The sequence below is a fragment of the Somniosus microcephalus genome, chromosome 3 (genome assembly GCF_052327205.1).
Source record: "Somniosus microcephalus isolate GS21.2 chromosome 3, FLI_Smic_1.0, whole genome shotgun sequence".
NCBI lineage: Eukaryota > Metazoa > Chordata > Chondrichthyes > Squaliformes > Somniosidae > Somniosus > Somniosus microcephalus.
In genome coordinates, this window is record NC_140989.1 from 58,528,796 (window position 1) to 58,547,708 (window position 18,913).

Here is an 18,913-nt window from a genome sequence, read left to right on the forward strand (position 1 = left end):
GGCTGGGAACTGAATGTTCCAGGGTACTCAACAATTAGGAAGGACAGACAAAAAGGAAAAGGAGGTGGCATAGCGCTGTTAATAAGGGATGAGATTGGTACGGTAGAGATAAAAGATCTTGGTTCAGCAGATCGTGATGTAGAACTGGAATCAGTTTGGGTGGAGCTAAGAAACAGCAAAGGGTGGAAAACATTGGTGGGAGTTGTGTATAGGCCACTAAACAGTAATGGTAATGTAGGGCACAGTATCAATCAAGAAATTGGAAGTGCATGTAACAAGGGCAGTATGGTAATCATGGGGGACTTTAATCTACATATTGACTGGGCAAATAAAATTACCACTAATGGTGTGGAGGACGAATTCTTGGAATGCATGCGAGATGGTTTCCTGGATCAGTATGTGGAGGAACCAACCAGGGAACAGGCTATTCTGGATCTGGTACTGTGTAATGAGAAAGGGCTAATCAATAATCTTGTGGTAAAGGGGCCTTTAGGGACAAGTGACCATAATATGATTGAATTTTACATTAAGTTTGAGAGTGATGTAGTCCAGTCTGAAACTAAGGTCTTCAATCGAAACAGAAGAAACTACAAGGGTATGAGGGACAAGTTGGCCATGATAGATTGGGAGACTACACTAAAAGGTATGAAGGTGGACATATAATGGTTAACATTCAAAGAAATAATGCATAATTTGCAACAAACATATTCCTCTAGGGCATAAAAACCCAAAAGGAAAAGTGATCCAACCATGGCTAACAAAAGAAATTAAAGCTAGTATTAAGTCAAAGGAGGAAGCTTATAAAGTTGCCAGAAAAAGCGGTCAGCCTGAGGATTGGGATCTTTTTAGAAATCAGCAAAGGGGGACCAAGAAATTGATAAAGAAAGGGAAAATGGAATATGAGCACAAACTAGTGAAAAATATAAAAATGGATTGTAAAAGCTTCTATAGGTATGTGAAAAGGAAAAGACTGGCAAAGGTAAATGTAGGTCCTTTACAGTCAGAGACGGGATAATTTATAATGGGGAATGAGGAAATGGCAGAGAAATTAAATAAATACTTTGTTTCTGTCTTCATGGAGGAAGACACAAAAAACCTCCCAGAAATACGAGAAAACCAAGGGTGTGACGAGAATGAGGAACTTAAATAAATTATTATTAGTAAAAAACAGTACAGGTAGACTATCCTTTATCCGAAAACCTCGGGACCAGCCGAGTTTCGGATAAAGGAGAATTTCGGATTTCAGAAGGTGGGTCGGCGGGGGTCTGCGGGGGGTCGTGCGCACGACTTACGCTGACGCTCAGCGTAAGTCAGTCGGGGTCGGCGGGGGTCGGGGCCGGCGGGGTACGCGGGGGGGGGTCGGCGGTTGTCAGGGCTGGCGGGGTCCGCGGGGGGGTCGGCGGTTGTCGGGGTCGGCGGTTGTCGGGGCTGGCGGGGTCCGCGGGGGGGTCGGCGGTTGTCGGGGCTGGCGGGGTCGGCAGTTGTCGGGGCCGGCGGGGTCCGCGGGGGGGTCGGCGGTTGTCGGGGCTGGCGGGGTCGGCGGTTGTTGGGGCCGGCGGGGTACGCGGGGGGGGTCAGTGGTTGGCGGGGTCGGCGGTTGTCGGGGCTGGCGGGGTCGGCGGTTGTCGGGGCTGGCGGGGTCGGCGGCGGGGTCGTGCGCACGACTTACCCTTTATCCGAACTTCCGCAACCGGAACCCTCTAAAAACCGAAGGTTTTTTCGTTCAGCGTAAGTCGTACGCACGACTTACGCTGAACGAAAAAACCTTCGGTTTTTAGAGGTTTTCGGAAGTCCGGATAAAGGGTAGTCTACCTGTACTAGCAAAATTAATGGGACTAAATGTTGATAAATCCCAAGGACCAGATGACCTACATCCTAGGGTTTTGAAAGAGGTGGCCATTGGGATAGTGGACGCATTGGTTGTCATCTTCCAAAATTCTATAGATTCTGGAACGGTTCCTGCAGATTGGAGGATAGCAAATGTAACCCCGCTATTTAAGAAAGGAGGGAGAGAGAAAACGGGGAACTACAGACCTGTTAGCCTCACATCAGTAGTTGGGAAAATGCTGGAATCTATTATAAAGGATGCAATAACTGGGAACTTAGAAACTAATAGTAAGATTGGGCAGAGTCAACATGGATTTATGAAAGGGAAATCCTGTTTAACAAACCTATTGGAGTTCTTTGAGCATGTAACTAGTGGAGTAGACAAAGGGGAACTGGTAGATGTGGTGTATTTGGATTTTCAGAAGGCCTTCAATAAGGTCCCACACGAGATTGGTGAACAAAATTAGGGCACATGGAATTGGGGGTAATATACTAGCATGGATTGAGAATTGGTTAACAGACAGAAAACAAAATTAGGGATAAACGGGTCTTTTTCAGGATGGCAGGCTGTGACTAGTGGGGTACCGCAAGGATCGGTGCTTGGGCCCCAGCTATTCACAGTCTATATCAATGATTTGGATGAGGGGACTAAATGTAACATTTCCAAATCTGCTGATGATAGAAAGCTAAGTGTCAGTGTCAGTTGTGAAGAGGCTTCAAGGGGATCTCGACAGGCTCAGTGAGTGGGCGAGAACATGGCAGATGGAATATAATGTGGATAAATGTGAAGTTATCCACTTTGTAGAAAAAACAGAAAGGCAGAGTATTTCCTAAATGGTGAAAGATTGGGGAATGCAGATGCTCAAAAAGGGACCTGGGTGTCCTTGTACATGAGTCACTGAAAGTGAATGTGCAGGTGCAGCAAGCCATTAAGAAGGCAAATGGTGGCAAAAACAGGAAGGCAGATTATTATCTGATCGGCAATAGATTGGGAGAAGGGGAAGTGCAAAGAGACCTGGCTGTCCTTGTGCACCAGTCGCTGAAGGTAAGCATGCAGGTGCAGCAGGCGGTTGAGAAGGCAAATGGTATGTTGGCCTTCGTAACAAGAGGGTTCGAGTACAGGAACAAGGATGTCTTGCTGCAATTGTACAGGCCCTTGGTGAGACCGCACCTTGAGTATTGTGTGTAGTTTTGGTCGCCTTATCTGAGGAAGGATGTTCTTGCCATGGAAGGAGTGCAGCGAAGATTCACCAGGCTGATACCTGGGATGGCAGGAATGACGTATGAGGAGAGATTGTGTCGATTGGGCTTATACTCACTGGAGTTTAGAAGATTGAGAGGGGATCTCATCGAAACCTATAAAATTTTGTCAGGCCTGGACAGACTAGATGCAGGAAGGATGTTCCCGATGGCCAGGGAGTCCAGAACCAGGGGTCATAGTCTAAGGATAAGGGGTAAGCCATTTAGGACTGAGATGAGGAGGAATTTCTTCACCCAGAGGGTGGTGAACCTGTGGAATTCTCTGCCACAGAGGGCGGTTGTAGTGTATGTACCTTTAAGAGCCCCTGTGTACTGTAATACCGGTAGTGACCACTCGGGTATATAAGCCTGTATAGCGTCTTGTATCTTTTAGTTCACCTCCAGACTTTGTTCAGTAAACTCCTGTTAAACCAACTCCTGCATTCCGTGTCTCCATTAACACACGGATACAACAGTGGCGACGAATTGGAAACGGACTTACCTGCAATTCGGCAGCACCTCAAGGAGATCGATTCCTCAGACGAAGGTCGAAGAAAAAAACAAAAACTGTGGTTTCACCAGCTAGCCGGGCTGGTGGCAGGTACTGCACTAATCCTTCCTGGGCGGCGGGCTGGGGCTCGATCGGATCGATTCCACCCAAACTCCAGGATAAAGTGCTAAAGGAGCTTCACGAGGGGCATCTGGGTGGAGTGAAAATGAAGAACCTAGCCAGAGCGTTTGTGTGGTGGCCAGGTATCGATGGAGACATCGAAGAAATGACCAAGAGCTGTCTAGGATGCCAGAAGGTCCAAAACGCCCCACCACAAGCCCCTCTACATCCATGGGAGTGGCCCTCATCTCCATGGCAAAGGGTACATATCGACTTTGCTGGTCCATTTATGGACTCAATGTTCTTAATCGCGGTTGATGCACACTCCAAGTGGCCGAAGGTAATAAAGATGTCCTCCACCACCATGGAAAAAACCATCACAGTATTAAGGACCATATTTGCCAGGAATGGGCTGCCTGAACAGATCTGTTCTGATAATGGACCGCAATTTGTGTCCGAAGAATTCAGGAAGTTCTTAAAAAACAATGGGGTTAAGCACTACACGTCCACCCCATACCATCCCGCCACCAATGGATTAGCTGAAAGGTTTGTCCAGACCTTCAAGAAGGCCATAAAGGCCATGGGTAATGAAGACATAAATCTACAACATAAGGTAGATAACTTCTTGTTTGCATACAGGAATGCAACACGTGGTTACAAACCAAACTCCCGCCATGATGTTTTTCAATAGAAGACTAAGATGCCGGCTGGATTTGATCAAGCCAAACATCAGAAGGGACGTAGAGAACCGGCAATTTCAAGGCATGAATGAAAGGCCAACTAGAACCTTCCAGATAGGTCAACAAGTTTTGGCCCGGGACTACCGTTCCGAGAAATGGCAGCCTGGAACTATTTGCACACGACTAGGACCGCTGATGTATACCGTGGACATTGGAGAAAGCATAATAAGGCACCATGCTGACCAGATCATAGAGTCATCCGAAAAGGGACAACCTACACCACCACTCTATACGCCTAATGATGAAGCAGAGATACCCATAGTATCTACCTCCGATCCGGTGATACTGGAACCAGATGAACCCGACACTGGCATTCAAGCCGAATCGACCTTGCCAAAAGAACCTACTACACCACCGAAAACTACTACACCACCGAGGCGTTATCCGGACCGAGTCAGGAAGCCTCCAGAGAGACTGACTTATAATTGATTAACTGCAGCAAATGTGTAGATTATTGTTCTTGTAAACATGTTAATTAATGATTACTTAAAATGTTATGTACTAATTATCTAAAAGGGGAGGAATTGTAGTGTATGTACCTTTAAGAGCCCCTGTGTACTGTAATGCCGGTAGTGACCACTCAGGTATATAAGCCTGTATAGTGTCTTGTATCTTTTAGTTCACCTCCAGACTTTGTTCAGTAAACACCTGTTAAACCAACTCCTGCATTCCGTGTCTCCATTAACACACGGATACAACAGCAGTGGAGGCCAGTTCATTAAATATATTCAAGAAGGAGTTGGATATATTTCTTAAGGCTAAAGGGATCAAGGGATATGGGGAGAAGGCAGAGACAGGGTACTGAATTTGGAGGATCAGCCATGATCTCATTGAATGGTGGAGCAGGCTCGAGGGGCCGAATGGCCTACTCCTGCTCCTACCTTCTATGTTTCTATGGTATGCTGGCCTTCATTACAAGAGGATTTGAGCACAGGAGTAAAGAAGTCTTACTCCAATTATATAGGACCATGGTGAGACCACACCTGGAGTACTGTGTACAATTTTGGTCTTACCTAAGGAAGGATATATTTGCCATAGTGGAAGTGCAACGAAGGTTCACAAGATTGATTCCTGGGATAGCGGGACTGTTGTATGAGAAGAGATTGAGTAAACTAGGCCTGTATTCTCTTGAATTCAGAAGAATGAGAGGGGATCTCATTGAAGCATACAAAATTATTACAGGGCTTGATAGGGTGGATGCTGGGAGAATGTTTTCTTTGGCTGGGGAGTCTTGAACCAGGGGCCACAGTCTCAGGATAAAGGGTAGGCCATTCAGGACTGAGATGAGAAGAAATTTCTTCACACAGAGGGTGGTGAATCTTTGGAATTCTCTACCCCAGAGGGCTGTGGAGGCTCAGTCATTGGATATATTCAAAACAGAAGTCGATAGATTTCTGACTAGTAAGGGCATCAAGGGATATGGCGATAGGGCCGGTGAATGGAGTTGAGGCAGAAGATCAGCCATGATCTCATTGAATAGCGGAGCAGGCTCGAAGGGCCGAATGGCCTACTCCTACTCCTATTTCTTATGTTCTTATGCTGCTCTATCCTTTGACATCTGTCTATTATTTAACCAGCAAATAAATCTGATCAAGGATTTTCTAGCCTGTATACATTTTCTGATGGTGTGGTATTTTCTGGCTTTCAGAAAAGCATGATGGACATCCTTTGTAATCTCCAGTGAGGAATATTTTGTAATCAGAGGTTAATTGTTAAATCTGTGTATGATAATTATACCCCATGTATAAGGGTACAAGTTTCACTTCATAGAAACTCTTGTCACTTCTGAATTCCTCGGCTACTAGCTCCTGTAGCCAGATTCGTTCATCGTCAATGGCCAGAAGAAGCCAAACATGTCACCTTTTGTTAGATTGACAGCGAGAAAAATAATTTTTCCCCTGGGTTTTTGTGCCTGTTCTGTTTGATTGTGCCTATTAAAAACACTGCACTGGTAGCTGTACAATCTAGGCATGCCCCCTTCATGACATTGTGTGTTACAAACCTCTCCTGTATATATGTTGCATGCTGTGATGTCACTGTTGTATGGCTTCATGATGCCATTATAATGTGCATGCACAGTGACTAATTTTCATGGCCACACATACTTCACTTTGATACTGGGAGATTGCCAGTGTCATTTGCAAGTAAATGCAGGAAAGTGGCACTCCTCTAAAGAACTAACACTCTCCTAAAGAGCTAATCTATAATATAAAAGGTTATTCAGTGGATCAGTATCCTATCCCTAGCCTGGGTGAACAGTTATAGTGCCACTACTGCTGCCCAGGCTAAGGTTAGCTAATTTAGCACAAACCAGAGATCCAGTCCAAGACCCACCAAAGAGTGTTCAACCACTTTTCTATTGTAATATTTATTTTAACAATGCATACTCCACATGTGCTTATTCATATACATTTAATCAAGTCGTTTATTTCACAATGCTCCTATGGTTCCTTTATCAAATTGTAACTGAAATTCCCAATTATTTACTTGGGCCCACTTCTAACCTGCATGATGAGGGCATAGAATAGACACAAGGAAAGATCTGTCAGCCTTTTCAGTTGACTGCCACTTTGGGTCATGTTTAAGATACACACATACCAACAAATCTTTGGAATTCTCTACCAGAGGGCTGTGGATGCTCAAGACAGAGGTCGATAGATTTTTGGATACTAAAGGAACCTAGGGATATGGGGATAGTGCGGGAAGGTGGACTTGAGGTAGAAGATAAACCACAATCTTATTGAATGGCGGAGCAGGCTCGAAAGTCCGATTGGCCTACTCCTGCTCCCATTCCTTATGTTCTTACATTCATCTTCCCCTGCCTTTGTTCCAGCACACTCTCTCAAACCTAATTATGACCCTTGCAATGGCTACTGTACAAAAACTCAAATGTTATGTATACAGACATAAACATCTTTTGTGCTTATCACATATTAAGATGAAAAGCAAACTTACAATAACTGAATCACTAACACTAATATCACATTTTGCAAGCATGGAAAGTGATCACCCAAACTTCTGATCTAACTGCAGATATTGTAATACGTTTTAGATCACTAAATGTTAACAGCTCTAAGCAGAAAATTTCATTAGACTTGACCTTTAGTCAATTGGGGTCATCATGTTGAGACAACAAAACACTTAAGCAGGTTCAAGTTACTAAAGAAAGAAGGAATCTAAACTGTTCTCATGCAGGATGTCCATGCTATGCAGGTATAAAATTCGTAGCATACCAAGTGCAAGCTGATATCCTGCACAGGGTCAATCAGTCTAGTTTAACAGAGGGCAGCACCCAATATTTCACTGCCCTTTTCAGCAGACCCCTCCTCGCCGAGTAATCTTGCACCATAATTTAAAATTCAGTAAGTGGCTTCCCAATAATGTTTTTGATTAATGAAAGACAGGACATCTTTAGTGCACTCCTTTTCGTTTTGCCTGTAATAGCATCCTGTGGTGCCATTCTGGTGAACTGATTGACCATGTGTCAAGGATTGAGCCCAAAGTAGCAGAATATTATGCATGTAGATTGAATTAGTTTTAATCTACAGCAGAGTTCTTGGCTGGTAGCTTAGTTACACTATTCACCACATAAGACTTTGCATTATCTCATTTCAGCAAATGTCCAGTGAAATTATGTGAGTTTGTGTCAATCATCTGCTCATTTCATATTGATTTTTTTCACTTTCAAGTGAAAACCCTACTTGAGGAAATATAAAAATATACTTTATTTCCACAATAAAAGATAGTGGACTAAAAACTTCACCTGAGTCAGAAAGTTTGGGTTCAGGGCCTACTTGAGCACATAATCCAAGCTAACACTCTGATTTTTGGTGTCGGTTGAGGAATAAATATTGGCCAAGCCACTGGGAGAACCCTCCTGCTCTTCATATAGTGGTATGGCATCTTTTATATCCAGTTTAGAGGGCATACAGGACCTCGGTTTAACATCTCTTCTAAGAGATGGCAACTCAGACAGTGCAGCATTTCCTTAGTTCTTCACTGGAGTGCTAGCCTAGATTACATGTTAAAGTCTCTCATGATCTTCTGATTCAGAGGTGAGACTGCTACCACTGAGATGTGCGTCCACATGCTGACATGTGGGACCTGTGGCACCTTTTGAAGAAAAGCATAGGATTTTCCTGGTGTCTTGGCCAACATTTCTCCTTCAACCAATACTGCTACAAACAGATTACCTGATTATTCAGCTCATTGCTGTTTAGTGGGAACTTGCTGTGTGCCGAGTGGATGCCTCTTTTGCCTATATGGGAACAATGCACTTCAAAGTAATTAATTAAATGTGAAGTCCTTTGTGACTTTTGAGTAATGCGATAAGATGCTATATAAATAAAAGTCATTTTTCTTAACATTCTTCAATGGAAATTACTTATTTTTGCCATTATTATGCCACTCTGATTCATATTTATGTACTCTGCCTGTACCAGTGCTTGCTAGGTTTTAGACCTGGTGAATTAGCACTGGATATAAAACATCACTCGGGTAGAGATATTAAATTTGCAGGGTGATGTGGGCATGGCAGATACTTGAATAACCCATCCTTTTGCCCCTTATCGTTTACAGTTGGAGGATGAGTAAAATATTCGGGTTAGTTTAATTTAGATCTAGTTTTGAATCTGATTCAGGTATCTTTTGACTTGTGATTACTAGATTGTTGCGTTTTCATTGCATGGAGAAGGAAGAAGTTGATGGGTTAAACTATAATTTCTTAGTGCGTTTGGATGACATATTTCAACAGAATATGACTACTGTGTGTAACTACATTGTTATAAGCTTTGCAATGTGGTTCAGTTCACTTTCGGTTTTGACCTCAATTGACTTGCAGAATATGAACTCTAAGGGGGAAAAATTCGGTATCGCCCCGTTTGGGGTGCCATTATCAGCCGTGCGCAAAGTTTAGCGCCTGGCGCTAATTATCACCTCCGACGGCAAACTTGGCTTTTATCGCCCCTACAGGTGATTGGAGCGCTAAATCAGGCGCTTCACACCTGTCTTAAGGCACAAAGGCCAAGGAGCGAGGCGCCACCTCGGTGCTGGCGAAGCTCATGTGATGTCAGTCAGCAATGGAACACAGACACACTGGCACCGGCCAGTTCTTAAAGGGGTGTTCTGACGAAAGGTCATCGACCTGAAACGATAACTCTGTTTCTCTCTTCATAGATGCTGCTTGACCTGCTGAGTTTCTCCAGCATTTTCTGTTTTTATCTTAAAGGGGAGGGTTGATTTTGCTCTCCATCCACATCCTGCTCATTGCAGCCTTGAATCTCGGCCTGGAGAGACCTGTACATCAAATCTGCTGGAAAGAACAATGGAGAGACCCAGGGAAAGAGCTCCGGGTGCAGCCCCCAGTCTCTTCTAAATCGATACAAGGGAGGGCAAATCAAAATGAACCTGCAAAGTGCTGCTCAGTACCCAAAACTCCTTCACACAGCATTGAATCTCCCCAGAAGTCTGTCTGTCTGTCTCTCTCTCTCTCTCAAAATGCGTGGTGCAAAAATGTCACCAACAAAAAAAGGCAGGAAGCGATCGCCTTTAAATAGCGCTCCCCCCGTCCCTTTCTGACTGCAAAATGCTCCCCTCAACCTGTCGTTGCTAGCGGCAGGCAGTAAGGCAGGGGGCGCCACTCAAAATCTGGTCCGGGGCTTTGCGCACTCGACTGACATCACAATCTGCTGGCGCAGGAGATCGTGGCGGTAGTGTTTAGCGCCGCCGCAAAATGTCTAGTTAATTTCGCGAGCGGCGCAAACATCGCTGCGTCCAGGCGTTAGTTGCTTTGCGCCCCATTAGCGCCCTCTTAAGGCACTAACGGGAGGCGCAAACCAACTGAATTTTCCCCCTAAACATTTTGGGCTGCATTTTCATTGAGGAGTCGGTAGAAGGCGGTACTACAACTTTCGGGGTTGTAGTCCCACCTCCATCGAGTTCTAGCCAACCCACGCGATTTTGACTTGATTGACCTTGTTGAGCCCGCTGGACGGACTCAGCAGGCCAATTAAGGGCCACCCGGCAACAGGTGACATCACAGATTGATATTTCATCTGTCAAGACCTTTTGACAGATGAAATATCAGCGTTTCACAGCTGTTTGAAGCTGTCAAACACTGACAATCTGTACTCCCAAGTTAATTCCTTCCTGTCAGGATGATTTAGAGATCTCCCCGGAACAGAAAGCTGAATGCTGGAACTTTTGACTCTGTGCCGGTGAGATGAGGGACTACCGAGACCTGAGGGAAGGAAGGCTGTAAAGGTATGTAAATGTAAGTAAAAATTCTTTAAACACACCAAACACACTTACCCCAGCACTCATGCACCCATCACTCGCCTGAACACTGGACATCTCGATCCCTCCAAGCCATTCATCCTAATGGCCCGCCTCGCTAACTTGCCGTGGTTTGGAGCCGTCGGGAATCCCACATTTCAACAATTAAAATAGGGATTAGGCTAAAAACTGCCTGTTAACTACCTGTTAACAGGCAGTTAATTGGCACTAATCCCCTTCCCGCCTTGGGGAGGCGGGTCCCAGTGCGGGTCGGGTACCCGCCTCCTTTGAAACTGGCATGGGGGCGGGATGGGTTCGTGCCCCCCCGATTTCGGGATTTTAACTCCTCCAATCACGCCTCCACGGCCCAATGAAAATCCTGCCCTTTATCTTTACTTGTATAAGATTGTTGTATTTACTACAATGGCTAAATATGATGTTAAAATCTTGTATTGTGGATTGTAACCAGAAATTAGGGCAACATGCAAGTCCATTGACAAGGAAGCAATTCCAAATCTTTTTCTTCTTGCGTAACTAATAATAGATGTTATCAAACCTCTTAATTGCACACATTCCATAGATCAAGGAAGTATATTTGATAAAATCCCACATAAGAGACTGTTAACTAAGGTGGAAACCCATGGAATTGAGAGCAAATTATTGACCAGGTTAGGAAATTGGCTGAGCGGCAGGAGACAGAGAGTAGGGATAATGGGTAGGTACTCAAATTGGCAGGATGTGATTAGTGGTGTCCCGCAGGGATCTGTGTTGGGGCCTCAACTATTCACAGTATTTATTAATGACTTAGATGATGGCATAGAAAGTCACATATTCAAATTTGCCAATGACACCAAGATAGGCGGCAGTGTAGATGAAAGCATAAATTACAAAGGGATAGCGACAGATTAAATGAATGGGCAAAACTGTGGCAAATGGATTTCAGTGTAGGCAAATGTGAGGTCATCCACTTTGGACCTAAAAAGGATAGAGCAGGGTACCTTCTAAATGGTGAAAAGCTAAAAACAGTGGATGTCCAAAGAGACTTGGGGGTCCAGGTAGATACAGGAAACTTTGGTTTATCCGGAGGTTGTATGTCCGGAAACCTCGATCTAACGGCAGAAATCAGCAGCCGTTTTGTTTGGGTTTTTTTCTTCTCCTAGCATTTTTTAAAAACAGTCAGTCGCTGGAAAGCCTCTCTGAAGCTGTTGCTAAGCTACAGAGACGCTGCCAAGGTATGGGCCGACTGATTACAAGCTGTTGCTAAGCAACAGTGTTTGTTGTCAGATACGGAGATGAAAACCTCCGTATCCTTCAACATTAGCACTGGTCTGTCCGGAAGTTTTCATAGATCGGCATCACGTCGGTGCCGGATATCACGAAGTTTCCTGTAGATCATTAAAATGTCATGAATAGATACAGAAAATAATTTTAAAGGCTAATGGACTGCTGGCCTTTATATCTAAAGGACTAGAATACAAGGGGGTAGAAGTTATGCTGCAGCTATACAAAACCCTGGTTAGACCACACCTGGAGTATTGTGAGCAGTTCTGGGCACCACACCTTAGGAAGGATATATTGGCCTTGGAGGGAGTGCAGCGTAGATTTACCAGAATTATACCAGGACTTCAAGGGTTAAGTTACGAGGAGAGATTACACGCATTTGGGTTGTATTCCCTCGAATTTAGAAGGTTAAGGGGTGATCTGATCGAAGTTTTCAAGATAGTAAGGGGAACAGATAGGGTAGATAGAGAGATACTATTTCCGCTGGTTGGGGATTCTAGGACTAGGGGGCATAGTCTAAAAATTAGTGCCAGACCTTTCGGGAGTAAAATTAGGAAACACTTCTACACACAAAGGGTGGTAGAAGTTTGGAACTCTCTTCCACAAATGGCAATTGATGCTAGATCAATTGTTAATTTTAAATCTGAGATTAATAGCTTTTTGTTAGCTAAAGGTATTAAGGGATATGGGGCAAAGGCGGATATATGGAGTTAGGTCGCAGATCAGCCATGATCCCATTGAATGGCGGAACAGGCTTGAGGGGCTCAATGGCCTACTCCTGTTCCTATATGTTCCATGATGCTACAGATAGGCTGTGCCCTCTGAGATTCTGTTGCAAAACCACTTCACTGTACTACCTCTCTCCCTAAGGCCTTCAAAGGCCTCCTACAAACCTAGCACTTTGTTTATGATGCCAGTTTCTCTCTTCCTCCTTTCCACCAAAATTTATTTTCCATAGCATTTACCTGCCCAAAGTTTGCTAAAGTTTGCTAAATATATGGCATGGGATATGATCATTTCATAATACTCCAGAGAGTGTTTTTATAAAGCAAGACTTCAAGGACTTCTTGTTGTTATGGATTCTGTATTAGATTTAACTTGTGCTCTTTGCTAGACAGGAATACTTGGTTCTACCACTTGGAGTAGATCAGTTGGGGGGGGGGGGGAGGGGGTGTGGTGGGAGAGTTGGTGGTATTCATTCATGAACATTGTCATTAGTCACCTTTTTGATCAAAGGCATCAGTCCTCACAAACAGAGGGGTAAGTCAAGACTACAGCTGTTACCAAGTGCTCAGGATTTATTTAGCTGGAGCTTTAAATTTAATCTTGCAACAGAATAAATTCAGTGTGAAGAACTTCCATATGCCAAATTCTGAAAACTCCAATTAGATTTTTGCCTTGGACTATCTTCGTCAGCACCTCCCAAACCCGCGACCTCTACCACCTAGAAGGACAAGGGCAACAGGCACATGGGAACACCACCACCTCCAAGTTCCCCTCCATGTCACACACCATCCTGACTTAGAAGTATATCACCGATCCTTCATCGTCGCTGGGTCAAAATCCTGGAACTCCCTCCCTAACAGCACTGTGGGAGTACCTTCACCACATGGACTGCAGCGGTTCAAGAAGGCGGCTCACCACCACATTCTCGAGGACAATTAGGGATGGGCAATAAATGCTGGCCTTGCCAGCGACGCCCACATCCCATGAACAATTTTTTTTTAGAAAAATCAAAGCTAATATATTAATTAGAACTAACCAGTCACCTAACCAAACTTTCTGACCACTACTAACACACTGAATTGTTACAATATATAGGGCTACACATGCTAGTTTCTACTTGTTAGCATGGTAGCGAGTTCCACATTCTCAGCACTCCCTGGATTTATTAGTGAAGGAAGCAATCCATGTTTGACTTTACCTGAGAGGGAAGTGGTACTCTTTCTAATAAAGCTTAAGTTTGCATCGCTGATCTTGTTTTTGCTCCTCCTGCTTTTATTCCAGCTTCTTGTGACAGTTATGAAAACCTATGCCATTTGAATACCAAACTTGTACTTAATCAGAAACTGTCCTATGTACAAGTTGGCTTTCAGTTTCACAGGGATATTGCTTTGGGAGTTAAAAATTTTTAATTAAAGGCCATCACGCATGTGTGCGTTAGGCCTCTGTAGAATTCATTAAAAATTGTAATTACCTTTAGCTGGAAGCCTCACGCTCTTCTGTGTGCCTTTTAAGTTAATTTCAAGCAATTGCTCAAGAGTTGTCACTTATTTGTCTGCTGCCGTGATTGGAATGGCGTTAAATTAACCACAGTTTGTCACTGCAGCCAATAACTCGTTGATTTTCTTTCATTTATTCAGGCACTTCATTTACTGCGGTCCTACTTTGACTCAAAACAAAGGACCAATTCAAGCCTTCACCAAGAGCTGCATGACATCATTGACTGCACCACAGCCAAAATCTGGTTGGCAACAAGGTAAATTTGAATTTCAGTCTAAGTCAGTACTAAATAAGGAGTAGTTTTGTTTTTTTAAATCAGAGGTATATTTAGATTCTCCTGTTAAAATTTAAAGATGTTTGTTTGTGTATTTTTGTAAATTCTTTTACGTCTATCTAAGTGTTGGCAGATTTAATGGTACCATTTCTTTTTCCTTTCATGGCTTTTATGCTAGTTGTCACAGTTCACACCCAAAATGGAAAGCAGTTTCTTTAGATCTTGAGTCTTGTGAAGTTCTTGGCAAAACAGCCTGGATATTATTTCACTATTAAAATAACCAAGTGATATGCCTCTGCCAATCTAGTTATAATTCTTGAAGTCATTTTAAGGATCTTGAAGTTTTTTTTTAAATTGTATGCCAATAACAACAACTTACATTTATATAGCGCTTTTAACATAGTAGACGACCCAAGGCACTTCACAGGAGCGATTATCAAACAAAATTTGACACCGAGCCACGTAAGGCAATATTAGGACAGGTGACCGAAAGCTTGGTCAAAGAGCTAGGTTTAAAGGAGCATCTTAAAGAGGGAGAGAGAGGTAGAGAGAGACGGAGAGGTTTTGGGAGGGAATTCCAATGCTTAGGGCCTAGGCAGCTGAAGGTACGGCTGCCAATGGTGGAGCAGAGAAAATCAGGGATTTGGAGGAGCGCAGGGTTGTAGGGCTGGAGGAGGTTACCGAGGTAGGGAGGGGTGAGGTCGTGGAGGAAATTGAAGATAAGGATGAGAATTTTAAAATCGAGGTGTTGCCAGACCAGGAGCCAATGTAGGCCAACGAGCACAGGGGTGATGAGTGAACGGGACTTGGTGCAAGTTAGGATTCAGGCAGCAGAGTTTTGGATGAGCTCAAATTTACGGAGGGTGCAAAGTGGGAGGCCGGCCAGGAGAGCATTGGAATAGTCAAGTCTAGAGGTAAAAATGGCATGGATGACAGTTTCAGCAGCAGATGAACTGAGGTGGGGCAGAGACCGGCAATTACCTTTTAATGTAAGAAGTGTTGAGTACTTTAAGGAGACAATCTAATTTTTTAATCCATCTACGTAAAAATCCTAATACAACAACATTCCTGAGCAAATTAGTATTAGTAAAAAAAATAGTGCTGGAGAAATTAATGGGACTGAAAGCTGATAAATCCCCAGGGCCTGATAATCTGCATCCCAGAGTACTAAAAGTGGTAGCCATGGAAATAGTGGATGCATTGGTTGTCATCTTCCAAAATTCTATAGATTATGGAACAGTTCCTGCAGATTGGAGGGTGACAAATGTAACCCCACTATTTAAAAACAGAGGGAGAGAGAAAACAGTGAACTATAGCCTAACATCAGTAGTAGGGAAAATACTAGAGTCTATTATAAAGGATGTGATAACAGGACACTTAGAAAATATCAATGGGATTAGACAAAGTCAGCATGGATTTATGAAAGGGAAATCGTGTTTGACAAACCTACTGGAGTTTATTGAGGATGTAACTTCTAGAATAGATAAGGGAGAACCAGTGGATGTGGTGTATTTGGATTTTCAGAAGGCCTTTGATAAAGTCCCACATAAGAGGTTAGTGTGCAAAATTAAAGCACATGGGATTGGGGGTAATATACTGGCATGGATTGAAAATTGGTTAACAGACAGGAAACAGAGTAGGAATAAATGGGTCTTTTTCGGGGTGGCAGGCAGTGACTAGTAGGGTACCGCAGCTATTCACAATATATATCAATGATTTGGATAAGGGAACCAAATGTAGGCCTAGAAATTCAGTTGGCGCCGCGCCAGGGCTTTAGCGCCGGAAAGTTAGCGCCGGCGCTAAGTCCCCCTGCGCGCGCCAAAAATTCAGTAGCGCCGCGCCCAAACGGCTGCCGGCGCTACTGAAGGGTGTTTGCGCCTGAAAACTGGCACTACGCGCCGCATTGCGGCGCTATTCCGGCGCTGCGGCGCCCGATGCGGTGCGGCAGGCTCGGGAAGTGCAGGCCTCCTCCTTCAGTTAAGGAGGAGCTGCCTGCACCCGCCCGCTGGCCGGTAAAATCGCCACAAAAATGAGCCCGGCACCTCGGGGAAGTGCCGGGCTCGCAGCCGAGAAGCATCTGTTCCGCGGGGGGGTGGTGGGGGAGTCCGGGGAGGGAGGTGCGGGCAGGCGGCCGGTGGGAAAGCGGCCGGCCGCCGCTCCACCTTTATGCGCCGGCGCAAAGTCGTGTAAGACTCTGTTGCCAGAGTCTTAGTTGCGGCTGCCACGGGCGAGGCGGCCGCAACTGAATTTCGGCGCTGGGGCCCGTCGGCATGGCAACCGGGACGCTGCGCACACCGATGACGTCATCGGTGCCGGTGCAGCGCTACCAGTCTACCGCCGATTCCAGGGCCCCAGGGAATTTTTAAACTGGCCATAACTCCGGCGCTAGGCCCTCCAGCGCCCCAAATGGGGCGCTAGGCCTACTGAATTTCTAGGCCGTAATGTTTCCAAGTTTGCTGATGACACAAAACTAGGTGGGATTGTGAGTTGTGAGGAGGATGCAAAGAGGCTTCAAGGCAATTTAGACAAGTTGAGTGAGCGGGCAAATACATGCCAGATGCAGTATAACGTGGATAAATGTGAAGTTATCCACTTCGGTAGGAAAAACAGAAAGGCAGAGTATTATTTAAATGGTGATAGATTGGGAAATGTTGATGTACAAAGGGACCTGGTTGTCCTTGTACACCAGTCACTGAAAGCAAACATGCAGGTGCAGAAAACAGTTAGAAAGGCAAATGGTATGTTGGCCTTCATTGCAAGAGGATTTGAGTACAGTACCAAGGATGTCTTACTGCAGTTATACAGGGTCTTGGTGAGACCACACCTGGAGTACTGTGTGCAGTTTTGGTCTCCTTACCTAAGAAAGGATATACTTGCCATAGAGGGAGTGCAATGAAGATTCACCAGACTGATTCCTGGGATGGCAGGACTGTCGTATGAGGAGAGATTGGGTCGACTAGGCCTGTATTCACTAGATCTTAGAAGAATGAGAGGGGATCTCATTGAAATGTATAAAATTCTAACAGGGCTAGACAGACTGGATGCAGGGAGGTCTAGAATGAGGGGTCACAGTCTCAGGGTACGGGGTAGGACATTTAGGACTGAGATGAGGAGAAATTTCTTCACTCAGAGGGTGGTGAACCTGTGGAATTCTCTACCACAGAAGGCTGTGGTGTCAAGTCACTGAATATATTTAAGAAGGAGATAGATAGATTTCTAGACACAAGGGGCATCAAGGGGCATGGGGAGAGAGCGGGAATATGGCATTGAGATTGAGGATCAGCCATGATCATATTGAATGGCGGAACAGGCTCAACGGGCCAAATGGCCTACTCCTGCTCCTATTTTTCTATGAAAACTTAATTAAGAATAAGTAGTAAATCTGAAGAAAAAATTAAAAAATTCTAGTGAGGCAATTGGAATTTAATTGCGGAAAACACATCCACATTTGGCCTGAATTGGAATTATAGCTCTTGTTTATTTTTGTCCTTAATAGGAAGCAGCATATAATTAGAGGGGCAATTTACTGATTTTCCTCCGCATACGTATTTTTGCCATATCAAGGTAGATATTGCTATCTTTCACTGTTTGAGCTATGTACTTTTTGGATTTGAGTTCCTTTCTTCTATACATCATTTTTTTCTTTTGTGGTGTGACCCTATTTGCTGTTTAATGGCAGTGTTTTCATTTGCACTGTCAGTCTATTGCTGGGCATGTGCCAAGATACTGTGACCTGCACATGCTTTTGATAGGATAGCTGAAGTGAGCTTGTTGGTGCAACAAAGAATTTGCTGAACATGATTCAGATCTTTAACATTTTGAAAAAATATGGACAAACAGTTCCTGTAACTTTAACAGTTCTCTCAGAATTAGTATAAGTATAAATCTAGGAAGCTTCTGATAATATGACTAGAAACTAAAAAGTACTCCATACAATGTCATAGATATGTGGAATAGTCTCCCACAAATTAATACTAAGTTGTCTAACCTTTTGAATATGTATGAACCTAGCAAACCAGCACAAAGAGCTAACGCCTCAAAACCAGCCCTGAATACAACACAAGGACAAGAGGTTAGACTGAAAGTGCAGCAGGGCACATGTCATAAGTTAAGCTGCAGATGCATCCAACATATGATAACTTTCATTGCAGGAGGAAAACGTACAGCACAGCTTATACCAGTGGTGAATTTAGAAATTACTAAAGGGCTGTGAGTGATAAAGGCATGAGATTTATAGTGGGAGGCAATGTTCCCTCTAATTTTTTGGGGGTGCATGGTCCCTTTAACGGGCTGTGTCGCCCATTCAAATTTCTGCACATGCGCGGTTTTCCCATTTAAAAGCCAGTGAGCCGGCAACGTGGGACCTCCAGACCACTCCGCTGCCGCGCAGCTGAACAGGAACATTGGTGGGACATTACCCCTCAGAAAATGTTTATTTTTCACATT

The 18,913-nt window shown here is 44.3% G+C and overlaps 1 protein-coding gene across 1 annotated transcript in view; it reads left to right on the top strand.

The window, feature by feature from the left end:
* thada (THADA armadillo repeat containing) overlaps positions 1-18,913 on the top strand; it is a 502,870-nt gene that overhangs the window by 305,159 nt on the left and 178,798 nt on the right. The window contains exon 29 of the mRNA XM_085980649.1: positions 14,334-14,449. Within this exon, the coding sequence (XP_085836775.1) occupies positions 14,334-14,449 (116 nt within the window). The remainder of the gene's footprint in view (positions 1-14,333; positions 14,450-18,913) is intronic.